The sequence below is a fragment of the Scatophagus argus genome, chromosome 4 (genome assembly GCF_020382885.2).
Source record: "Scatophagus argus isolate fScaArg1 chromosome 4, fScaArg1.pri, whole genome shotgun sequence".
Lineage (NCBI taxonomy): Eukaryota > Metazoa > Chordata > Actinopteri > Scatophagidae > Scatophagus > Scatophagus argus.
In genome coordinates, this window is record NC_058496.1 from 16,872,283 (window position 1) to 16,897,035 (window position 24,753).

At 38.9% G+C, this 24,753-nt stretch overlaps 1 protein-coding gene across 2 annotated transcripts in view; it reads right to left on the minus strand.

The window, feature by feature from the left end:
- Positions 1 to 206: 206 nt before the first annotated feature.
- Positions 207 to 24,753, minus strand: part of ksr2 (kinase suppressor of ras 2) — a 76,934-nt gene continuing 52,387 nt past the window's right edge. For both annotated transcript variants that reach the window (XM_046385535.1, XM_046385534.1), the window contains 15 exons: positions 21,645 to 21,714; positions 20,350 to 20,433; positions 19,917 to 20,002; positions 18,702 to 18,722; positions 18,286 to 18,395; positions 16,280 to 16,448; positions 15,819 to 15,860; positions 13,839 to 13,908; positions 11,014 to 11,062; positions 9,711 to 10,072; positions 6,707 to 6,803; positions 6,488 to 6,621; positions 4,600 to 4,734; positions 2,478 to 2,607; positions 207 to 1,374 (listed from right to left, as the gene is read on the minus strand). In XM_046385535.1, coding sequence (XP_046241491.1) covers positions 1,228 to 1,374; positions 2,478 to 2,607; positions 4,600 to 4,734; positions 6,488 to 6,621; positions 6,707 to 6,803; positions 9,711 to 10,072; positions 11,014 to 11,062; positions 13,839 to 13,908; positions 15,819 to 15,860; positions 16,280 to 16,448; positions 18,286 to 18,395; positions 18,702 to 18,722; positions 19,917 to 20,002; positions 20,350 to 20,433; positions 21,645 to 21,714 — 1,706 coding nt within the window. In that variant the 3' untranslated portion in view covers positions 207 to 1,227. The remainder of the gene's footprint in view (positions 1,375 to 2,477; positions 2,608 to 4,599; positions 4,735 to 6,487; positions 6,622 to 6,706; positions 6,804 to 9,710; positions 10,073 to 11,013; positions 11,063 to 13,838; positions 13,909 to 15,818; positions 15,861 to 16,279; positions 16,449 to 18,285; positions 18,396 to 18,701; positions 18,723 to 19,916; positions 20,003 to 20,349; positions 20,434 to 21,644; positions 21,715 to 24,753) is intronic.

A 24,753-nucleotide genomic window follows, 5' to 3' on the forward strand; every position in this document is an offset into this window, starting at 1 on the left:
AAACTTATTTGTCCTGTACGGATCTAAAGGATTCTGGTCCTCAAACCCAGGCTCACTGGCAACAGGTCTTTGATCCAAACTATTTTATAAAACATTATCATCCACTACTCAGTAAACTAATCTTCAAAATCATCTTCAAAACTCTCTTACCGATTAGAGTCTACAAAGTTCACGTATCCATTGAATAAAATAACTTGCGTTGACTATACAGTAGCGAGCTTTAGAGTTGTATCTGTATCTATTATATTGCGTATCTATCATTAGCTAGTAAAAGTAAAATAATACACATGTATATCAAAGAAATGAGTGGTAGGGTGTGGGGATGGGGGTGGGGCTCAGCGGTAGCATTTCTGAAGGGTAATTAGCTCTAAAACAGCAAGATACATTTCAAGTGTCAGTGATTTCACAGAACAGTGTCAAATGAGGGAGTCATGGTCTGCCCAGCAGCCTGTTTCTTTCCAAAATTATTGTTCAGACATCTCACTTATGTTCAGAGGCAATATTCAAAGCACAGGCTGATCAGAGAACATTCTCCCATCAAAGAACTGTGCCAACTCATCCCCACACAAACAGGGGCGCTGGCTTCTTCACATTCAAATGGTACGGCGTAAATAAGAGGACATTTTCACGTTAAATAAAGCTTTTCAGACAAACATGTAACCCGTACAGACACATGAGAAACCATGAGGTAACACTGACAAAATGGTCTACACAGTTGACAGACATAAGAAATGGCAAGACAATGTTGTGAAAATATACAATGCTTGATGTATAACAGTTACATTCATTCAAAAAAAAAGAAGAAGACATGAGGTAAAAACCACATTTATACTGAAACGTGTTTTTTTTTTAAGTCCAGAATGATATGATCAGTTGAAAGATACAAGCAAGATACATCCAGGAAATAAATCAATTATTATGAAGGGATCAAGTCAGTAGTTAAAGACAAAAAAAAAAGAAAGAAAATCTTGTATGGTTTAAAACAAACCAAAGTAAATATGAGTCCCAACTGCTCTGAGTTGCTGGACAGTCAATCTGTACACACACATGCCAACATTCCATGAAAGTACACACATGGGCAGTTTTCATCACTGGGCTGGCTTTTGGATTCAGTGCATTCTTTAAGGAGGTGGGTTATTTATGTACAGTTATGGCGGCTGTTTTTTTTTTTTGTTTTTGTTTTTTTTTTAAATAGTAGATGATTGTTTGCTGTTTTGTGTCCCTAACTCATTTGACATACTCAGCTGACTTCCAGAAGTGCCCTGGGTGGGAAAGGCGACGGTTCCGTTTCGGCAACTTTTCCAGTAAATCTACCAGCTTGGAGAAACTGGGCCGCTCTTCCTGCTTGTAAGCCCAGCACAGAAGCAGAATGTCCTGGAAAAGACAGAAAACACTTAAATTTTGTATCTAAACATCCTTAGATGTATCAGAGTAAATGCATAATTACTGTATAATATAATCATAGCACTCGTATTTACTTTCTAAAACTAAGGCAAAATGTGCTTTCCTCAAATATGCATTTAGTCTTAAAGGGGAGCTTTCAAACTGTGACGAGTGTAAGTTCGAGTGGAGACTTGAGGGAGTGAAATGAGACAAGGACACTACACGAAGTGATAGGGGCAGGTGCATGTCATGTGCATGTTCTGTAAACAACTAGAAATCAGTCATTGAAGTATGGCCTGCTGATTTGGCCTGCTCACCAACACACTCAGCAGGTCCAGCAGCAGCGGTGGAAAACAGCTTATGGAAGCAGTAAACTGCATATTTAAAGCAGAAGCATTTTATTGCTGCTTGAGAGTAGAGGGGCTAAACAAAAATGTCAAGAATATGATACCTTAGCTGGGTTTTACTTTGATTGACTCAAGGGACTTGTCATAGTCTCACTGTATGAGTTGTAAAAACATAATAGCTAATGACAACAGGTGACCTGTAACATGTTTCTGTAAGCAGGCTGAATTAGCAGGTAGCCCTTCAGATCTGTTCAAAAGTAGATTGGAGATCTTTCAAGGAAATTGGGGAGGTTGGCAAGGTGAAAGCCACCAACAGACCTGCACATTGCAAAGACAGAAAAGGCCAATACTGCTAGTGTTATAGTTTCCCCACAGAATCAGACTGAAAACTGAAGACTCCACGACACCACCGCCATAATGCAATAATGAAAAACTAGAAAATGGTGGCTGAAAGGTTTCTCTTTACAAAGTTTTTGAGTTGAAATTTCACTAATGAGGACCCTTCTATAAATTTTCTTTATTTCTGAGTTTAATCTTAAAATCCACTTCAAAGGCATTTGAATCCAGCCCCAGATTGCTTATTGTATTTATCATGCAAAGTTCATTTTACGACGATTATAAAATGGATTTTAGCAAAATCCGTCTAAAATTCAATGAGTGCTTTAACATGAAAAATATGCTGCAATTCACATAAGTTAAAAAATAGAGTGAGTCATGAATTGTGACAAATTAAAAATAAACACTTACTGATATCTCTTTCCCCATGCCTGTTTGGGCAAGGTTGGGTTTCATCCCGCTGCCAATCTGCCATATGATCACCTCTGCTGGCTGACTCTTATAAGGCCACTCACGTGCATGTAGCTCGTACCAGATGGTGCTGTGAAGACAGAGGAAGGTAGTGGACTAGTGCTTTGGACTGCCTGGTCAAGGCAATAAGACCACTCTCTTCAAAAGACACCTATAGAGGCCAGTGCTTACACAACCAGGCGCAGTCACAACAACTATACACCATCACATACAACGGTTTTGATCGGCTGTCAGATCAATGTACAGCTGCAAAAACTTGCATTTTGTGAATGAATTTTGTCTTCAGCTCAAAGCGAGTCTGAGTAACAGTTTCATCCAGAAGCCAAAGAAACAACACATTTTTAATTACTGTTCATTCAAATTAACATGCACCGCCGTCCCTTAGTTTCACACTGCTCCTGCACTTCATATTTTGAGTAGCATAAAAATAGATCTTTGCCAGGAGTAGGGGGAAAAAAATGACGGCTGATTGCTGATGAATATGTAAAACTGCCGTGGGGGTCACCTCAAGGTAACAAAAGGGCTAACAGAGCAGCTGGACATTGTGCACCAGTGCCGCACTCTTCTTCCCTTTAGAATGATACAGCGACAAAACCTCCATATGGGGGACCATCTGAAAATGCAATTGTGCTAGGCGTCAACAGAGCAGGATCCACCCCCACAAATGAATCAGTAATGGCAGCAGGGGAAGAACAGGCGCCGTAGGGATTTTTAATCAACTTAGGACAAATTTAAAATTGGACTTTATACGAGGAGTGGGAGCACACCTTGATCTGACCTGAGTGATGCTCAGGAAACTAATCTGCCTGAAATAACCGCAGGAGTCAGTGAGATGACTGACCATGTATTGTTGACAAAAGAGAATCCAAGGTAAGCTGTTAGTATTTTGGGCAGCTTTGCTATAAGATAAGATTACTAAAACCATCTAAATGGAAGATGTGGAGGTTTGGTTGTGCCAAGACAGTTCCATTCATATAATTGTTCATGAGTCAGTAATGTTATGTCACTTATTACTGACAGTGTGTTTTTATACCTCCTTTGTATGGCATGTATTACATTTTTCTCTGGGTATGAACATTTGGAATAATGTAACTGCACAACGCGACACAATCTATAACAAAGGTCCAGTCATTTTAATGCGCAAATATTAATTATTATATTTTTATATATATATTTATATCTTTCATATCTTCACATACACTCCTGTTGCTGCTGGCCAAACAAATAGAAAACCCATATCCTCCTGTGCTGCTGAGACTTTCACCTGGTAAACACTCTGCCAGACCCCAGCTGTTTGGAAGGACAAATTTAAACGCTGTCATGAGATGAAGTTTAGTACACATTCACTCAGAAACACAGTTTCATTTGTACATCTTTCATTCACCCATCCTGCCTGATCAATTAGATGATGTCTCTTGGTTCCTCAGCATTTGTACATTCTTTCTGCAATAATCCAATCAGTTTAAAGACAACTCTCATTCTCACCCACATGGGGAAACCAATCATGAACTAGTGTGTTCTCTACCTACTCTCACTGTCTCCCAGCTGCATTATTTGCTCCCCTAGAGCCATCATAACCAAGGGTACATTCATAAACCATGTGTGCCCAGTGAGATCTGCTCCTGAGAAAATGGGATTTTCAGGTGTACGAGACCAAAGAGGAGTCTGCGTCAGAATCAGCAATTACGTTTTAAAATTGTTAATCCTGCTCTCATTAAATGGCTATAACTTGCATATCTAAAGTCTGACAATAACAGAAGCAAAACTGTCATTTGAAATATCACATTTTATTGCACTATCTTGGTCTTTGTGTAATAAGCAGTGAAAATCTGTATCTATAATGAGATCTGAACAACCTGTTAATGAGAGTTGCCTCTTTGTCATGTAATGTAGAGTTTTAGGACACTGCTCTGTAAAAGTAAGTAAGAATTTATTGAATTCACACACATATTTTGGGTGTGTCAACCCTCCCTGTTAACAGTGTGCTATGACCGTCCAACATCAGGCTCTGATATTGTCTGGACAAACAAACAGGAGGCTATCAGATTAAGAGGACACTTACCCAAAAGCAAAGACATCTGACTGTTTGGAGAAGGGAAGCTTGTCCTCCTCTGTGTCCGGGGAGAGCTGCTGGATGATTTCTGGGGCCAGGTGACAAAGCCAGCCATTGGGAATCCTCAGCTTGTCTTCTCTCCGGCTGCAGAACGTGGAAACACGGAGATACAGATTTGTCAGGTTTAACTGAAAATTATTTCATAAAAGTGTGCGCTTTGTGCACTGAGAAGATATGACTGTCATGTGTGCATGATGCGTTTGAATTTAGTATGAAGCTACAATGAGCAGATGGTTAGCTTAGCTTAGCTATGACAGAAATTTGAGTTCAGAAAGTGTATGTTTGCATTTTTATGTTGACTAAAGAAAATCTGTGTAAGGTGAAACTACAGGGGGCTGTTGGACTTTCACCTCTAGAGGCACAAAATGGTATTACAAAAAATGATGAGCCCAGGCTGACTGGTCAGCATGCTAATACGCTAACTATCTCTGCAAAACAATACACTGACATCACTGTTGTTTCTTCATTATTATGAAGAAATTATGTTTATTATGTATTCCTGTTATGTTGATGGTGTTGGTTCATTTTGAATGTCTCAAACTAAAATTCCTGTCATATTTTACAAATTGCACCTTTAAAGCCCACTTCATAATCATAGTGTAAAATTTAAGACTTATTCGGCCAAGCAGTCTCCTAATCATTAACAGGAAAACATCACTGTTAATATAATCCTGCTGTGCCTGAAGAGGACTGGTATGTTCACAGCTCACAGGGTTTCTCTCACTGGTCTCTCTCCAAAACACTTTCACCACTTAGACTTCACTATTTCTGGAGGATATGATGAACGTCTTGGACTCATTAGGTTGAGCTGATAAAAAATGTAATTACTGGTTTGTTCAGTCATGACACGGAAAATGACAGAAAATACACTGCATTTTTTAGTGGACCAAGAACCATTTTATACTGTTTTGATCGTCACTAGCGATTCGCTGTTTTCTTTGTCTGACGCTGCTGTTTGTTCTGTCAGCTTTATCCAACCACCACCACAGAATTTTTTTCAACTCATAGCTGACCAGATCACTTTCTTCGCCCTGAACACCCGTGTTTAACACTGTTAGTGCTCTTCAGTGGGAAGTGGAAATTTCTTCCATGACACTGGTGAAGAAAAAAAAAAATACAATTTTTATATAAAAAAAAAATTTCATTGGATTCACACCAATTTTAATTTATTGAACAATGACTTTTGTATAAGTGAGACATGTTACACTTACAGCATAGACAGTTGGATTCCATTTAAATTCAATTCAATTTTTTAATACAGCGCCAAATCACAAAAACAGTTGTCTTATGACATTTTCCAATTAGAGCAGGTCTAGACCACACTCTTTAATTTGATTTGATTTCATTATCCCTGTCTTATAAACCACAATCCATGTTGTTTCCTGTCAAAATCAGGATGTTGCTAATTGTGTCTCTGGTCTGTTTTGTGAATGAAACAGGGAAAGCAGGAGACCAGTAACAAGAGCAAGTATGCTATTGAGCAGAAAATTTGACACAACATTAAAACTTTTTAGGGTTTTGTAAAACACTGTATGCTTAGAGACTGCTGGCCTTATTCTGTTTTTCCTTTTTAATGGTACTCAAAAGGTCTTAAATTAAATGTAGTACTTGCCTTCTGTCTTAAATATGTAAAAATAAAGCTGACTCAGAGAATATAATTACTGATTCACAGACCTTTTGTGAATATGTAGACTACAAACTGCAAGTCAGTGTTTTGTTGTTCCTGCACCATATGTGTCAATACTGTTATAATGCTGTCTCTGAGACAAATTTCTGTATTACACATACTGAAAAAGTGCCCCAGTCTGTGCCCCTAATGTGTATTGAACATAAATACCTGCCAGCCTGCAAAACCCCAGATATGGTGAAGAGTCCAAAGTCAGTAATGACAACTTTGCCGTTGTCATAAAACACGTTCTTGGACTTCATGTCTTTGTGTAAGATCCCCTTGGCATGGAGGTAGCCCATTCCCTGAGGACAGAGAGAGAGATGTGACTTCTGTAATATCATGTGTACTGCAGAAGTGTTCTGGGGAATCAGTGCTGAGTGGTTTTACCTTGACCATCTCTTGTGCGATCTGTCTGGTCTTGTTAACATCCAGAACAACCTTGGCATCCCGCACAACAGAATAAAGCGTGCGGCCTTTACACAAGCTGAAAGAAGGATAAAAACACAAGGACATGATTTCAGTTTCCCGTGAAGACCAATGGAATAATTTCATTAACTTCAAAACATTTGACAAACATCACATGTTAATTCTGTTCAACAAATTAAGAATAACATTCAGCCGAAGTAAGAATGTCCACCCTTTCTCCACTGTGTTGCTCTGCTTTTACAATTATTGCTCTTATCCAAGCTACTCAACACAAAAGTATAACAACTTGCTCCCATTTTTCATAGTTGAACTAAAAGGTTTAAGATTTAAGATTTTTTTGTTCATTTTTTTAAAATTGTTAAATTAATTGTATTATAGTGCCAGTAATAAATTTTATTAATATTGAATTGCTAGCTATGGTGGATTTGCAACCACTTGAACGCAGAATGACAATGCAAGAATGTGTCCAATGGTGTCCTGAAATGTTTTTACATTTTCTCCTGGTGGGAGTGTGGATTGCAGACTGGAACCATTTTTGCACCACCTTGTACATTTTTCCCTGTTTCCACTCAGGTTCAGACAAAAAATATCAATATAGGGCTGCCCCTCTTTGTCTGCAATCAGAGTTAAGCTACAATGTGAAAGCATCCATACATGGATGATACAGTTTTCACTGTTTAAGCTTTATAAATAACTGGTTACACGAGTTACCAGACTTTCCCTGAAGTCACTTGAGACGCAAAGTTACATCCCAAAATAGCAGTATTTTACGCCCTGGGAAAAAGAATCGGCTCCAAGTTCACGTATGTGAGACTGTGTTAGTGAGTCAGTGCAGTTTAAGATGCTGTCTAAGGATAAAATGTCATCAATCTTAACTGAAACGTGGGCCCACTCAGTGTCAGGGTGAAGCTGCGGTGCGTGGAGGTGGTGTCATATTTCTGGAGGGGTGCCATCGCATCAGCGTATTAAAAGACAGCTCACACCTGAAGCCCTCAACTCCGACTGTGCCACACAGGTGACCAACAAAGGACCTGAAGCCAACAGTTCATGCATATTCATTCCCAACACTGACCTGACAGCAGCTGCATTTTTAGCAGCTCTCTTCCCTCGAGCTCTTTTCAACACAGAAATGTGGTTTTAGGGCTTTTGAGTCTCTTCAGTCCACATCTTTACGTAAACAGTACTTTTTATGACAGCGTTTATTGCTAAACCTGTGAGAAACAGGATGTGTATAAACCATACTACGCAGGCCAAGTACGCAGAAGCAGCATTTCGTGGCACTCTGCTGGCAAAAATAAATAATAATAAAAAAAAAAGCTAATGGGGAAAGTCATCAGTGCTTTTAAAAGGAGTAATCATGCCTTATCCATAAAAACCCAGTGGTAACATCACAAATGACCCTGTGTTCTGTACACTCTGTGAAATCGACCCACAGTCACTTGTAACAAATGCAACGATCGAAGAAAAAGACACAATCAATATTTATGTTTCCACTAATGCAACCTGAAAATCCTCTCCCTTAATAAACCAATAAACCACACACAGGTTTAAATTTACAGATTTGTCATATTGCACTTTGAGCTGCAGGAGCATGACGATGAAGACCTCTTTCCTTTGTTTAAATTACTTTTTCTGTTTAGATATTTGTTATATTTCTGCATAAGAGGGCAAGAAGAGCATTGGTGGAAAACAAAGCCACCTGTTGCACTGACATTTCTTATCATTTCCAGCAATCAACAGTGAGGATTTCTGAGAAGCAGCCAGCTTATCTATCAGCTTCCCTGCACTCACAACAACTTCAGCTGGCATCAACTGCAATCACACATTTCAATCAATCAGTCAGTTTGTTATTCAAAAGATATTTACAACCATAGTGAATGTGATGGCAAAGGAACAACATTTTTGCATTTAGCTTTGTTTCCTGGAGCATTTTTAATCTGTAAATCCAGCATGGAATTTCCTTTCGTTCTTCTGGTTCCTGTCTTTCTTTACTGATAGAGAATGAAAGGAAAACTATTACATTTCTTTCTCTAAAACAAAAACAGAACAGAGAAGAAACAAAGGGGTAATTTATTTTTTTCTTTTGCGTGTGACATCCTTCTTTGTTCACAGCTTGTGTTGATGACAGTGGCAGAGTGGAAAATATCCGAACAATTTCCTTTTGAACGTTATTAGCTGTGCTAATTAATTGAACAAGAGTTTTCCTAGTGATTTGCTTTAACAATGACACAGCCTGGTCTTCCTTATTACAAATGAAAAAATGCTTGCTGCAAGAAATGTGGACACTTATCTGAGGAATAAAGTTTTTCCCTATGTGGCAGAATTCATTTGAATTCACTTGAACTGTGTGATAATGTAGATGTGGGTGGTTCATCCATTCAACAAAAGTAGCTGCCCCCTGTAATCATAACCTCTGCATGCTTCATTGTCACCCACTCCAAACTCATTGTCCCAAAGGGGGGGCAATCAGTGGCTGGTCGACAATGAGTCTCCAGGGACAAAGACTGGCTCTGAGGGCAAAAGAGGTATCTAAGGAGTTCAGGTTTTCAGAGCTGTGATGTCAACTCAAGACCAATAAATCCACGATAAGGTTTTATTACATGTTTTTCATAATCTCTCTCTCGCATGTTCTGATATGGTTTTTATACACTGTGCAGCCACCGCTTCAAAACTAAAATATGTAACCATTCCAAACTAAATAGATAGATTTCAGTTTGTAGTGTATTAACTCTAGAAAACAGGGCATGTATACTTAGAAAAGTACTAAAATACTTGATTTTTGAGCATTTTGCTGATGGATGCCATTGTTAATGCAACTGATAAGGCCAAAGGAGATACTACACCATAAAGATTATTGTAGTCTACACTAAGTTTGCTTAGTCAACTAAGGTAAGGTCTTTTTTTTAGAGTACCGGTGGTATACCAGTATTTCTAGACATTAACCTTGTAACTATGAGATCCTTACCTGGTGATAATAGCAAGATGAGGTGGGCTCATGCAGGCCCCCATGAACAGCACCACATTCTCGTGGCGAGTGTTGCGGTAGGCCATCACTTCACGCTTGAAGGCCTTGAGCTGATCTTCATTGTCACGCTCGATGTCGATCAAGCGGATGGCCACCTCGCCGTGCCAGCGCCCGTGGAAAACTTTGCCGAAGCGTCCCTTACCGATCATCTCCCCTATCTCCAGCTGCTCAAATGGGATGTCCCACTCCTGCAGAAAGATGCTGGTCTGGCTGGCCTTGCGTGGGAAGTTGCGAGCCGACAGCAGCGAGAGATTCATCTCCTCAAACTCGTCCCCGGAGTCCTCATCATTGCCTTCCTCATTCTGTGAAAAGTGAAAATTATTCTTTAGTGGCTATAAGCCTGCATTTTACAAATTTAGAGTTTGCAAGAACGCAAGGTGATTAAAATGCTCTCATACAGCAGAGAGAGGTGGTGTTAAAATATCCAACCAAGATGTCAAATGCTGAAAGATTACAATCTGCTAAAATGTCCTCCAAATTAAAAAGGAGTTTCAGAGGTAACATTGTTGTGTAGCTGTTTATCTGCTGACTGTAATGCCTTGTGATATCATTTAATTTTTAACGTTGCTATATATGCAATGACATCCGTACTCAGTGCTGTTTAAATCATAAACATGCCCTGACATACAGAATGTGTGAAAAATATTCCACACATAATTATATAGAATAACATCCAATATCAGCATGTGATGTCCTCTCTCTTCGTCTTATCTCTCCAGACTATAAGAGAGCCAAAATGCAAAAGAAAAAAACCCTTAAAAAAATTGCACTTAATTTTTCTCAAGCCGTGTGAAATACTGACTGCTGATTAGGTCATTACCAATAAAAAATAGAAAGCTACAAAAAGGGAAAACAGCCACGAGCAAAAACTGGCTGATTTAGTCTGATTTGATTTTATGTACCACTGGAGTGAAAATGCATTCTCTCAGCATATATCATTGTTACATTAACAGCAATGATGATCAGTGAAGTTGTGTATTTTTCCCTTCTTGCTGTTTTCATGCTTACCTGGAGGCTCCTCAGAGAGCTGAGACAATTTATGCTAAATGAGAGAACTGCGCAAATGACTGTGACAAGTGATGGCAAGAGCCGTATTTTGTCTTCATTCGTATTCACGAGTAATTTCACACTAGCGTTACTGACAAAAATGCAAAGAAATACAATAACAGGATGAATTAAAATTCACAGACATTCAAAAGTAGCACAAAGGTCATACTTAGAAAAAGCTTAAAGAGGGACTCACATCTGATGTAGGTTCAACTTCGATTTGAAGTAAAGGGTTGCCCTCATTTCTAAAAAAATGAGAAGAATAATTGTAGGATTAAATTCAAGAGAAAACAGCATAAATAAAATAGGTCTCCTTTTGCACATTTAGCTAATGAGTCTGCAAATTTTTACTCCTTTGACGAGCTTTTTAAATGGCATCTCATTCTTTATTGCCCTAATAAAAAGCTGAAATCTTGAATCTGTGAGCTCTGAAGGACTGAACTGTTTGCCAGTGATTTTGGTTTTTTTGTGCACCACCAGAGCATTTTCACACACTGTAGCAAAGCTGCACAGCTGGATGCTGAAGTTGTCAGCTGTCCACATTTTGTGAGCAGGTAATCTTTTTTCAGTCCTGTTTTACCAAGTCCTCAAATAAAAGAGACATTCTGAGGTCCAATATCAATAATCATTTTAATGACTATGAGCCATTTTGACTATTAAATTGTTTTTAGAGTTGCTTTACGTTAAATTATCACAAACATTTCATTCCTACCACTGTGAAATGAGCAACTGACATTACGGACCATGATAGTTACATTTCCCCTTCTTGGTGTCCAATTGTTAATTGTCTTAATCTTGTGTATTGTTGACACAGTTTTTTGTGGAGCTGACATTTTTGTCTCTTAATCTGCACCGTCATTGCTCTGTGCATGTATTTGACAAATTTATATATATATATATATATATATATATTCATGCTGAGACTGCACTGGGAAAAAAAATTATTGGACCAGAGGTTTTTACTGTATACCGTAAATCACCTGCAGTGGTCCACAGGTGGCAAGATCACATTTCACATCAAGACCATTTTGCAGATAAATGATTGAAATGTGAACAGGAATAAACGTAACAAAGAGCACGTCTAATTACCTGCGACATCTTCTGACCCTAATTTTTAATTTCACCATTGCTTTATGAACTTTCAAGTGCATTTGCGCCCTGAGCCCCTATTAATTCCTGACCCCAGCACATACAGTGTCACCCACAGCGTGGGTGCCAAGGACATAACACAAATGAACCCACTTCTCCTCTTCAACCTGTTCTCCTCCATTCACATAACTGGCTGTGTAACAGCAGCGTGTAACCTCTCACAACCTCTATGTGGTACATTAACAGTGGTTCGCAAAGCAATCCTGGACTCATGGGCAAAGACCACAGGTGAGGCAGCATATAAAACAGCATGTGATTCCTGTGGCGCCACTGGCCCTACCGGTGATTCGATCTGTGCTCTAATGAGGGGTACCTGCCGGGTGTTGGGGTCTGAGACAGGCCCTCATTAATCCCAGGATGAGGCCATTAAGGCAAAAGAAATCTGCCAGCCGCCACTCAAGAGCATACAAAGATGTGGGAAAGGAGGGACAATAGCATTAATTAAATCAGAGGAACACGGGTTTTGTAACTGTGCTAATGTGTTCACATTATTCAGAAGGCAGAGAACCAGAGACTGTGAAAGTGAGAAGTAGTAAAATGTTGAAACGGTCCATCTTGAGATATAGTAATGAGCAAAAACTCAAAGACACGAGTTCAAGATGATCATGTATGTTTTTACCCTTTCTATCAAGAGACATCTCCGTTATCTAATCTGAATGTTAAGCCACACGTGGCTGCCTTCATTTAAAATACACTGGGGTTCTCAGCTCTTGTGAAACCAAAAGGTGATAAAATATCTGGACCTGTTGACCAGCATGGTCTGTTTATCCCGACCAAAATTTCCATCTTCACTGAATTTCCTGGTATCAACCGCCTACACAGCTGCATCTCATTCACAATTAGCCCCAGTGTGTGTAGAGACCAGCCTGTCTTGAATTGATCCTCTTTGTTATTTGCTGCTTAAAAAAAAAAAAAATCCTGCATCCTTGCGCAAAACTGGCGGTAAGGCTTTAAAGCTAAATGGCTGAATGTAATCTGAACATACAAAAATAATCTTTGCGTCTCATCATAATGATTATGGTAATGAATGCAGCTCTACACCTTATGCAATTCCATTCTATTCACACATATGGAGCACGCTGTGATGCATGCATGGCATTATTTGAGTTCTTGTATTTTCTTCTCATTTTTATCATTTCCAGAAGTTACTTACCATTCTGTATCTCAAAGCCGGCAGCTGCTAGCAGAATGTGGCATGAAAACATCAAATGAATATTTTTTTGAAAAATATATTGCTAACATATGCAGCCCCATGCCCTATAGCTTAATTCAAGAACTTAAACCATTTGCCTCTCTGTCTGGGACCTTTTTCAAGACCGTGTTGATATTTCAAAAATGAAATTAAGAATGGCATTATTTGCTATTGATTAAACCATTTCAATCTATAGATAGGGTTCATATTTCATCAAAATTGACCATCCGCCTGTAGATGGAGTTTCTCTTGCCCTGTTTCTTGTGATAGATTGAGATCCTAATCTAATTAACATCTGGGTCGAAAGGCATCTCATCACTCCTCCTCTTCCGGTTGCTTTCCCGTGACCACTGGCTTCCTCAAAGAGCCACTGAAAATCCAGTTGGCATCCCAACTGTAGCGTGAACTGAAGGCCATGCTAACATTAGTCTCTGACTATTCATCATGTCGACCCTCGCATTGAAATTGTCACCCAAATATCTGTGCTCCAATAAGTTTGACTTGGCCTCTGACCAGCAGCCACAGAGAGAAGATGGAGGAGGAGATGAGGGAGCATGCAGATGAGAGGAGGATAACTGAGAGGAGACATGGCTCTGATGAAGATCAGAAGAACTTTCTTAATTCCTTTAAAGGCAGACATATGGTCTTATTGAATTACTTGATTGATAGATTCAACTCACCCTGGTTCAGACAGTACAGGGTGCAGGATGACCTGTGGTGCTCTGCTTGGAGGAGCTTCTGGAGCAACATCTGGAGATATTACAGTCACAAAATATCAAACCAAATTAGAACAAAGCTGCACTGTGTTAAAAAGTTTTGTTTTTTTTAATATTGTTCAGAAGTGGCACATATCAGCTAGGATAGATGTACCTCAACATAAGATATAACCCTCTAGTGTTGCAGTGGTACAGCATAAATCAAAAGTTATGCATCCAGTACAAACACATAGGTGTTGCAGACTTACACAGTGCCACAGGGTACACCACTTCTCTCTGAAACTTCACTGTCCACCACATCTTGAGTACTAATCATGGTTATGCCAAAAAAAAAAATCTGAAACTTACTTCATCCCATTTTGTGCTTTTTGACCACACTGATAAAGTTTTACATGTATACCGGGAGACTCCCATAGGACAAGATTGGAGACAGGCCATTGTAAATCCTTCTTGTTAACTTGACATTGAGATTTCTCTGGCATGATCAAATCAAAAGCAGCAAAGGAAAGCACTGAATTCTCACACATTATCAGTACCAGATTTTTTGAAAATGCAGCGTTTCAGCTTTTGACATTTGTAAGGTAATAAAGTCACAATATAGTATGTCCTTTCAATGTAAGAAAAAGGTACACACCGGGTACTCTGCATCTAATTTGTATTCAGCAACAATATGTTTAAATGCAGCAAAGAAAATGCTATTTTTCACACTTTCTTATATTTTGTTCTGTTGGTGGGGGCGCTCTATAGTAGACATACGATACACGTTGACATAAGGCAATTTGATATGCTGCACCTTCACAGTATCTATCTTTAAAGCATGCAGAAAAAAAACATTTAATTTGATCGCCATAAAGGGTGACAGCATATAGTGGATGTCATATTATTGGAGAACGTTAAAAGGGCAGGTTTGATTGTCTTTGCTCTTCTTGATGAGTAAGGTCAGCTGTTGTGTTGTATGTACCTCTGACAGACATCAGAGGATTTGTTGCCACACTTGCTGCCTGTGTTGGCACACTCTGACAATTTGTGACACAAAGTGGGAGTCACAGAAAAAAAACAACAAAAAAAAACATTCCCTTTGTGGAACGGTGCATTAGTAGCTGGCACCATCGTTTCTGAGCAAGAAGTACATGGCTTTGTTTCTGTGTGGAGCCTGCATGGATACTTGCATGGATTTAATCCAAAGACCAGCAAGCCAGGAGGACTGGAGGCTCAAAACTGGCCAATAGTGTGAATCTGAGCCAGGCGATCTGTCTGTGAACCCTGGGACAGACTGACCATATCTGCAGGGTATTCCTGCTTTGTACCATAAAAATTCGGGCCAATCTTGTGCAAAGATGATAAATGAGTACATTTTAAATGATACAGTAATTCGCACTGGTAAGCTTACAAAGGTGTTTTCTGTTTTCTTTTGCAAACAAGAGCCATCATTTACACCAGATTTAATATGACACATTAATTCCAATTATATTATAATGGTTTAAGGCTGATTTTACTAACAGTAAGTGGTAGCGTTTGACCATGTCATTATGCAGCTCATAAAAGCAGATGATGTTATTTAGCTGAAAAACAGACAGCAGTATGTGTGGTGACAATAATGAGAACCTGGGTACCTCGCCGCATGCTGTATATTTATGCATTTCCAAAAAACCCAGTCTCCCTAGATCTCAATTACATCTCACACCACTCCAGGTTGTCTCAGCTCTAATATCTTGCCAAATGAGCAAAGACTGTGTGGTAACGGTGCAGGCAAAATCAAAGAGTCTGGGTACTGCCAAATCATTAGGAGGCCCAGATAAGACAAGCAATGAATGGGTGTAGTGAAGTCTTAAATCAGTCCAAGGTGAAGAGATGAAAATCATCACCAACACTAAAAGACCCCTCCTCCGCCTTACCTTTCCTGGTCTGGTTGGAGTGCATTATGGGTAATGATCAATTACTTACCTGGGAAGATGAACTGTTGTTTGTATTTGAAATAACTGGAGGCTGTGGATGGAGACAAAAGGAATGTTTGATCTGAAGTCACATGGGCTTGCCACTGCACAGGTTACAAAGACACATATTTTTGTAAACTTTTTGAAAACAAAAGACACAAAGAAAAAAAAGATGACTTATTGAAGTAGCCTGAAAGTGTAGGAGTTGTTGTCTTCACTGTTGAAGAACGACAGTTGTCACTGAAAATCAGATGGATCTCAGGCAGAGATGTTTACAGACGAGGTAATGTTTTAAAGTTTTATCCAAATTATGTTTTATGTTTTGTCACATTTGAGGACTTTCTTCCTCGCACTCCGACTCTTTGATAAAATTATTCTCTGGCTTTAAACCCCAGTCATTTTTAGACATTTTTATGCAGACATTCTATATTTATATATCTTAAAATCTAGTCTTAACATAGTGTTGCATACCTGTCAGGTTGAACTGCTTCTGTTGCCGTGCAGACTGTGGGGAGGGATGCAGTGGTGAGGGCGGCGTGGCGCTGCTGGGCAGGGGAGGAGCCGGGGAGGACGGGGTGGAGGATGTGGTGGATGAGGGATTACTACTGGAGTCTGGCTGGTATGGGACTGGGATGTGATCCTGAGAAGACACAGAAATGAGATAGGTCGACAGATGCTTCACTTAAGCTTAACTACTGGTGATTTATCAAGTTTTAGTTAATTGCGCTCTACTTTATGGTGGGTCTCTCTCTGAAGCAGACCACATACCAAATTTCTAGATTGATTTTCTACCTTCCAGGCAGCACTTGTTTTTCATTAATTTCAGTACAATATGAAAATCAACTTGCAGAGACTTGAAACTTGCCCGACAGAGGTAATCCATCACATTGAGCAATATGCTGCCTTCACTTTTTTGACAAAATTATGTTATCATTGTGTAGGGCTGCAGCTGCCAACAGGAAGCACTGAAACTCACATCACTGAAACATCCAAAGAAAAAAAAAGTTAGCGAAACCTCAATCAGAAAAGAACTACTACTTAAACTCACTCTCAGCATTTTTGAGTGTTGATCATCTCTTTGCTGTGAGAAAATATGAAACAATTCTTCTTTAAGCTGCTTTTGCACAGCCATCTTCTATGTTCATCACAGCCACCTCCAGACTGAACTCCAGTCCAATAAGTTCCTCGGTAATCTGTTTCTGTTCTCTTCACTTCAGCTGGAGATGCCACTTCTGATAGATTTGTCTTTGTTACAAATTCAGTTTTCAGATCTGCAACCCCATCGTTGTCTAGACTTCATTCAGTTTTAATTATAATAATGGCTATATATAATAATTTTATAATGTAGTCAAATCAGTCAGCTTTTCAATGATAACTCACAAATAATTCAATTCAAATAATTTAAAAGTTCTGATTGAGGACTCTGAGATTGATTATACAGACTGAACAGAACAGGCACGTAATTGCACATAGTCTTACTAAAACTTAATCCGAAAGACAATCAGTTAGCAAACACGTACGTACAAACGGTTAGAGCTTTCAAATTTATCGTAGCTCTGATGTGATGATAGCATAAGTGACAAAAAAATAAAGACAGCACAGTTTCAATCGATTTTCTTCTTCAGAGAAGATAAACTCTTAATGTTTGTAGCAAACTGAAACGAGGGGAAATGAATGACTGCATTGATGTGAGAGATCAATCTAGAGATTTAAGACATGCTTTGAAAAATGGTCTTGAAAGATGTAAATCTGGTAGGAATGAGCTAAAACTGAGCTGCATTAATTAATAGGGTCCTGTACTATTTATTTAAGCCACCCAAAGAAAAGAGTTAGAATAAATGGTTTGGAAGTGATAAATCATTTGACAAATTAAAGCAGAAAGTCAGAGAAACTGGTTGCATCAACATATTTATCTCACTGGTATCCTTTAAACAGTTGTATATTTGCCAGAGTGACTCACATCAGACATGCTGGCAAAGTCAAAGAGTTTCAGACTCTACAATAGTAAAAGCCCAAACCTATTATGACATCAAATATTGCAGATTACCAAGTCTCAAATATTAGAAAAGATCTCTGTTTACAAACATATTTCCACATGATCTGGTTATCCTTTTTCATCATTTTTACAGCACAAGATGAAAGTTATGCATTAATTTGTGCTTTGTATTATGTACACACACATGCACACTTTGTTAACATTCAAAATTTCCATCACAGTGTTACCACCATGGGAATTTTGTGATAAACTTCTTTTCCTCTGAAACTGTCAGATGTGGTGCAAAATATTCAGTGTATGAAAACAAATCCATCTGTGCAAACATCAATACTGCTCAAGATATTTTTGTACGGTTTCATGATCCCCTGGGAAAGACTTCATGACTCATAACTATGTTCCAGCCCCCGAAAATTGGAAGAAATGTGATATGTAGGACAGGTTACACGCTGATTGTAGCGCATGGTTTATTTTCTACACTTACCTTGTTGATTTTGTTGGTTTTGGGGAGCGTCTGACTGATGTGCAGGTCTGTGTACCTGAGAGGGTTGTTGATGTCACATGGCACTGATTCAGTCCGTACCAAACGAGCGACTATTAAAAAAAAAAAAAAAAAAAAAAAAGCACAGAAGAACAATGAGGCACTGTGGGAGAACAAAATTAAACAGTACTCAGTACTCGTATAGTCTAATAGTCTGAGGAAAATTAGGAGAAACTCTTTATCAGGCCCTGCTTCTAATGGGAAAATTGATCAAACTGCCCTTTCTTGAACATCATCAAATTGTTATCACATACAGACACTTTAAGAAAAAAGTTTCCTTAAGAAAACTATGTCATTAAGAAAACTGTCACTTTCTCTTAGTAAAGTACGGTAGAAGAAGTCTAATTAGTGCTCTTTACCTTGAGTTGTTCCTTGGTGGTCTTATTTGGGGGAGGGAAGGGGGGCAGGGGAGGCAGAGAAAGGACAAAAGAATCTGAAATTCTGACAGAAGATAATGGGAATTCTTTCCAGTGCTGTCTGTGCCAGTACAAACAGTGCATGATGCAGTCATATTAGCCAAACCTAAGTGGCTTAATTAATCAGCAGATAACCTTCTATCTGCCTAAACCAGCACAGACTCTTTCACTTTCTCACTTTTCAGTGGCTCTAAGGACTCAGGCACACTCAAATATTCATGAGGGTAAAGTACAGCAGGGTTTTATCCTGGTCCTAATATCCACACAAACACAACTTGTTTTTTAATTATTGCCTATTTGGTTCTCTTTGGGTTGGTAGAGATAGCATACGACCTTCATGTGACCTTAAAAATGACCAGTGTTAGGCAAGTTATTTGAAAGTTCTTCTTGAACTGCCTGAAATGCCTCATCAGTAGTCCATCCTTTACTTATCTATGTCACTATTTTTTCACACGGGGCAAAAAAACATCTTGCTTTTGCCACCAGTGGGAAAGGATACAATCAGCATTCATTCCTGCATCAAATGACACTGCAGTAGGCACAATGCAAATATGACTCGCAGGCGGAATTCTTTCTGGTGTGATGCTATGACGCGAGTGGAAATTGTGGACGCTGAGATGTGAATACTTTTCCATCCATCTCTGTTCAAGCAACACTGAAATATCATTCAGTCAGCTTTGACTCTGAAAAATAGACTGAATTTAAAGGACACACACAAGCACATTCTCATCCACAACAACTGGGGCTTTTAGCAAGCTTACAGCTAAGGTCTGTACACTGGCTGTTCGAGGGGAATTAAGACAGACTGCATAAAAAGTCCAGCCATAAAATTTGTGTAAAAAACAGAATGACCCAAGCTGAAAAGTCACTTTGATTTCTGTCTGAACAAACCATATATCAAACTCCTGGTAAGACTGACAACAAGCTGAATCCCAAAATGTCGACTATTATGTTAGGAACTGTAATGTAATGACTGAATTTCAAACTGCAGTCATCAACACTGGACACATACTGTTCTTATGCAAAGGAAATATCCATCATTCTACAAAAACTAAAGACAATTAATCCCATTTCCAAGTAGATTCAGTTAACTTAATTCATAATAAGTGTAATATGATTCCTGGTTCATGAACGCAAAGTTACATTACCAAAAAATACCTTTGAGGGATTCTCGTCCGCCTCGCTGTATGATCAGTAAATGGCAAGGTGGGGCTTCTTTGGTGCATTTGTTGTGGCACTTCAGCCTGAATGCAAACGAAAGACAGAGAATTTGCTAAGTGTTTGTTTTGTTGTTGTTATTATTTTAGTTTGTTTACACAATGATGAAATCCATGCAAAGTGGGAGTATTAATATGTACAAAAACAGACAAGCAAAGCTAATTGCTAATTTATTCAAGTGGGATAAAAACAAAAGGGTTCATGTCACCCAGAAAAACAATAAAAAAAAAGAAATACAAACAAAAAACAAGCAAGATGACACACTAATTTCATAAAATAATGACAGGATTGTCAGTGAGTGTGACTGATGAGACACAAATCACCACTGCTGTAATAAATGGTGCTTAAGGCAAAGACCAGTTGAGACACCTACTTGCAGTTTTTACATTTTAGTCCAAACAACATTCCCTTTCCACATACTATGCATGTCTGAGACATCCAGTACTTTGTGGAAAACCTGCAGGCAAAGAAGAGGGAGTGAGAAAATGAAAAACATTTAAAAAAAAACAACAACATGATATCAGTTTCAGTTTGTTGCACATCTACTATCCATGAGATGTAAGAGCTTTGGATTACGATAAGAACAGTGCTTCTGACCTTTTATAACATTCATTATATTCACTTATTCTGACTGAAAGAGGGTCTCACATCCACCATCTAACTTTTCTGCTAGGATAATAAATGCCTGAAAAAGCTACTTCTGTGAATCGCTGATTTAATTTGGGGCTATTTCATTTTCATCTTTCAGTAACCCTGTGCGAATGAACACCTTACGCCGCTGTTCTGCAGCAGGGTTTACATCAATAAAACATGCAGTCCAAGGATGGGAGCTTGGGGGCCTGCGCCTCTTCTGAAACAAACAAATCCACAACGTGCTTCACAGTTGCAACCAATTCCATACACAGACTGACTGAGAGGTTCAAGCACGTATACGACTATTTGCTGTATTTACTGATGTGATGCCTGGGTGCCAGAAGTGCCTCTGGCTGGCTAATGGCAGGTGACTAATGTAGTTTGACAGAGTCCAAATCTCTGTATTAGGCTCCTCCTTTGCCTCACTTGAAAGGCACAACTCAATCCAACCCCTGACAGATCTTTTAGGGTCTCTGCTTCAAATGTGAACGGTGATGTGACACTAAAGGTAGATTCTGCATAAAGAAATGTTCTTTCAGCGCAGCAGAGGCTCTAAAGCCAAAGTGGTGTATTGTGTACCAGCTACGCAAATGCACTTATCTTAACAGGGCAACAATGCGATCAAGAGCACATGTTAGAAATATGCAAATTGGCACATCAAGTAGATTGTTGGATGGAATAATAGCATTTCTTTTAAAACAAGCCCTAATCTTCAAATAATGGCCCTATAAATTACACTACACTCAGTTTGGCTTACAGCTTCTCTCTCCACCTCGCTGACTTTCAGCAGACAAAACACCCACATTCTGGAGGTTGCGAGATCCCACAACTAATCCGGTATTGTTTTACTGTTTTAGATCACTGACGTTTGGAGTCAGGCCAGGTGAGAGAGAAAGGCAGACAAAGAGAGAAAGAGAACTGAGATGAGTTATGCAAGAGGCCTTTTACTAATTGGACTGGCATTCTATCACAGATGAGGGTGTGTACACAGGTGAACTCACATGCACTCACCCATGCACTTTCCTTCAGGCCTACCTGTGTTTTATTGAGTTTCCCAGATCTCTTCGGGGAATCTGTGGGGACCAGCGAGGCACTGAGAGAGTGTCTGGAGAGGAAGAGACATGAGCCTGTTATGTTTTTTTTTTTTTTTAAATGTTTTCAGTTAAATGGTAATCCTGACAGAATGCCTCTCAGAATTGAATAAATGTCTTGCGTTAAACAGTCAGTTTAGCACATATGGCATTTCAGGGAATGGACTGATTTTGTTGCAACGAACTGACATTTTGGCGTCAGACTTAATCAACTGTTTGTACATCATGCACACGGTTTGTCATGACTCACTGTCAGCTCATCATTGTAAACGAGATGTTGTCCTAATTAGATAGATGTTGCCGTTTCAAACCTTACAAGGCCAATAAAACATAGAGCCAACAGTTTGGGGCTTATCCATGTCATGCAATTTAAATAACACTCTAATCAGAGTTAGGGGGCCCACATCCCTCAGATTCTGTTTTGAGTGCTATTCTGTGAGACTCAATTTCAAATACATGCTGATTGAGATTTACTGTTCAGAGGTGTTTAAGCTATTTTTTTTTGCTAACTCTACTCTACTTAGCAGGATGAAGACTTGTGTTTTTGATGGCTATAGAAGCACCACCAGACTGCAGCAACTAACTGCAGACTCTTTCTCTTTATGATGATCATCTGGGTTATATGGCTAAATACTGATATTGCCATACAGACACACATTCACCTGAGAGTCTCTCACTCTCTCTAAACTGCTAGTTCAGCTACAACACACATACCACACAGAAACTGACCAGCAGTGTAAAAGTACCAACCGGACTGCCAAAGCTCCATTGTACTCTCTGAGTTTCCAGTGTGAAGATGGAGAGTCTGACAACTGCTAGTGGCTTGTGGCTAGTTAGCTACAACTACCAGCTGCGGTTTTTCAATATCATGGGAGGGACATGGAGGAAGGATGTGGCAGAATGTGGGTGTGCAGTTACACTTCCTTAAATATTAAATGCTGACAAAGGAAAAGGAGTGCATTTCCAAGACAAGCCAGCTTCCAAAGCATTTGCATAAGCCAACAAAAATATATATGAGGTATACAATTAAAAAGATTACTTCTTGTACATTCTCTCAGAATCAGATTGTCAAGGTCCTGTTTGAATTGTCTGCATGTTTAGGTGAAGAATTTGTGTATGATCAGGCTACTTTGATGCTACCTGTATTCCATTGTGAGGCACTCTCGCTTCAAAAGGTTTCCACAACAAAAACCATTCGCTTTGGTCCATTAGTGCATTAGTGCATACATTGATGTGCCACCTCAAAATACCAGGTGACAATGGCAGCCTACACAGAGCTGCCTGTGAATGCAGCTGGACGTGGTAGATATGCAGTGAGATAATAGCGTGCTGTAACAAATAGCCATGCTGAAAAATTCTGACAGTCATAGGCCAGTGTGCTTATTTCAGTTTCTGCAGAAACCCCACACATTACAGCCCTTTTTATTCAGCTATAATTTGCTATATCTAAAACAACTTAGAAATGAATAAATCAGGTCAACCTAAGCAAAACATGGAATTCAAAAAGCTCTCATTATATTTGTATGCACTCCATTGATTTAGCACTACACTTCTAAAAGATCAGTCAAAGATAAAGAGGGAGCTACAGTGGTTTGGCAATCTCACTTCTCTGCACCCCACACTTTTTACATTTTCAAACTTGTAGGCTTCAGCCAAACTTTATTAATACAATAATTTATAAAAGGCAGACTCAGACTCAGTTCCTGTTCTGTTCAGATTTACAGTGATAATCTTCCAGCTCTGTTAACAGACTCTGATGTGTAAAACTGCTGCGCTTTCCTGTTGACGTTATATGTTTATTACATATTATATATGTATGGTTCATATTTGAAGAATAAACAGTTTTATTTTTTTAAAAGAATAAGTAAGCACACACTGTGCTTTCCACAAGCATAACACACACACGCACACACACACACACACACACACACACACACACACACACAGAATAATCTTTCCTTTTTTGCTACATCCAGGCTGTCAGTCCCAATTGTCAAACTGATCAAATAAAACTGAAGAGACGAGGAAAGCCTAGATAGATGCAGTAAAATAATTATTGAGTAATTTTTCAAGGACCTTTTCGTAGAGTTATTCATGAATATTATGAATTTCAGAAAGAGCAGAGGAGCAGAGACTTGATAAATTTTGCGTGTGGGTACGTAGAGGATTTGAACAATAATTTGAGGAATTGTGAGGATAAAGAGAGAAACACCAACCAAAATAGCTGGTCTAGACATTCTTTCCTCAATGCATCAAACTCCTAATGCCTTGAAAATGAAACTGTGGGCTGAGGCATGCATTGAGATTGAGCTCCATGAGAGGTTCAGCGAATCGTCTATGAAATGGAGAACATTTTTGGCAATTTTCATATTCACAGACTCTCCATTATGTAATTTTATTTGAAAGGAAACAGAAAAGACATTCAAATTCATTGTTGAGGTGTCAGTATTTCTCCTAGAACACAGTTATGAAAACCTGTGGATTGGAGTTTTGAAGTTTCCAAACTGGCAAATCCAAGTCCAAAGAAGGAGTTCCAAACACAATCCAAAGTTGGAAATGAAGATGGTTCTTTTTTTTAACAAGTTTGTGATTGTGGCACTCATCCTGGAACCATGCTTCTGTAAATACACTATTGGTATAGTTACATTTTCTGAAGTTGTTCTGAAATTTTATTCCAAAGCAACCCACTTCAAACCCCAATAATTAATATAAAATAGGATTATCTCTGACAGCATCAACAAAAAACAAAATCTATACATTTCATAACAATCAAGTCCATAACAGAGTTTTTATATCGGACTACATTATGTTGCAACCAAATAAAATGGACAATGAGTGCGCCTCGCTCATTAAAGATGTTTTCTTTATAGGGAGGGGTTACAGAGAACCCCATCCTCTAATTATGTTTATGTACTTTCTGTAATTTACACTTGGTTTCTCTCTCACTTTTTAACAATGATGTCAACGACTGTCTGGACTGAAGAACTAGTGAACAATTAGTCCTATTAATTGAATATGAAGCTACAAGTCGTTGACTGTGCTAATCTCATGGC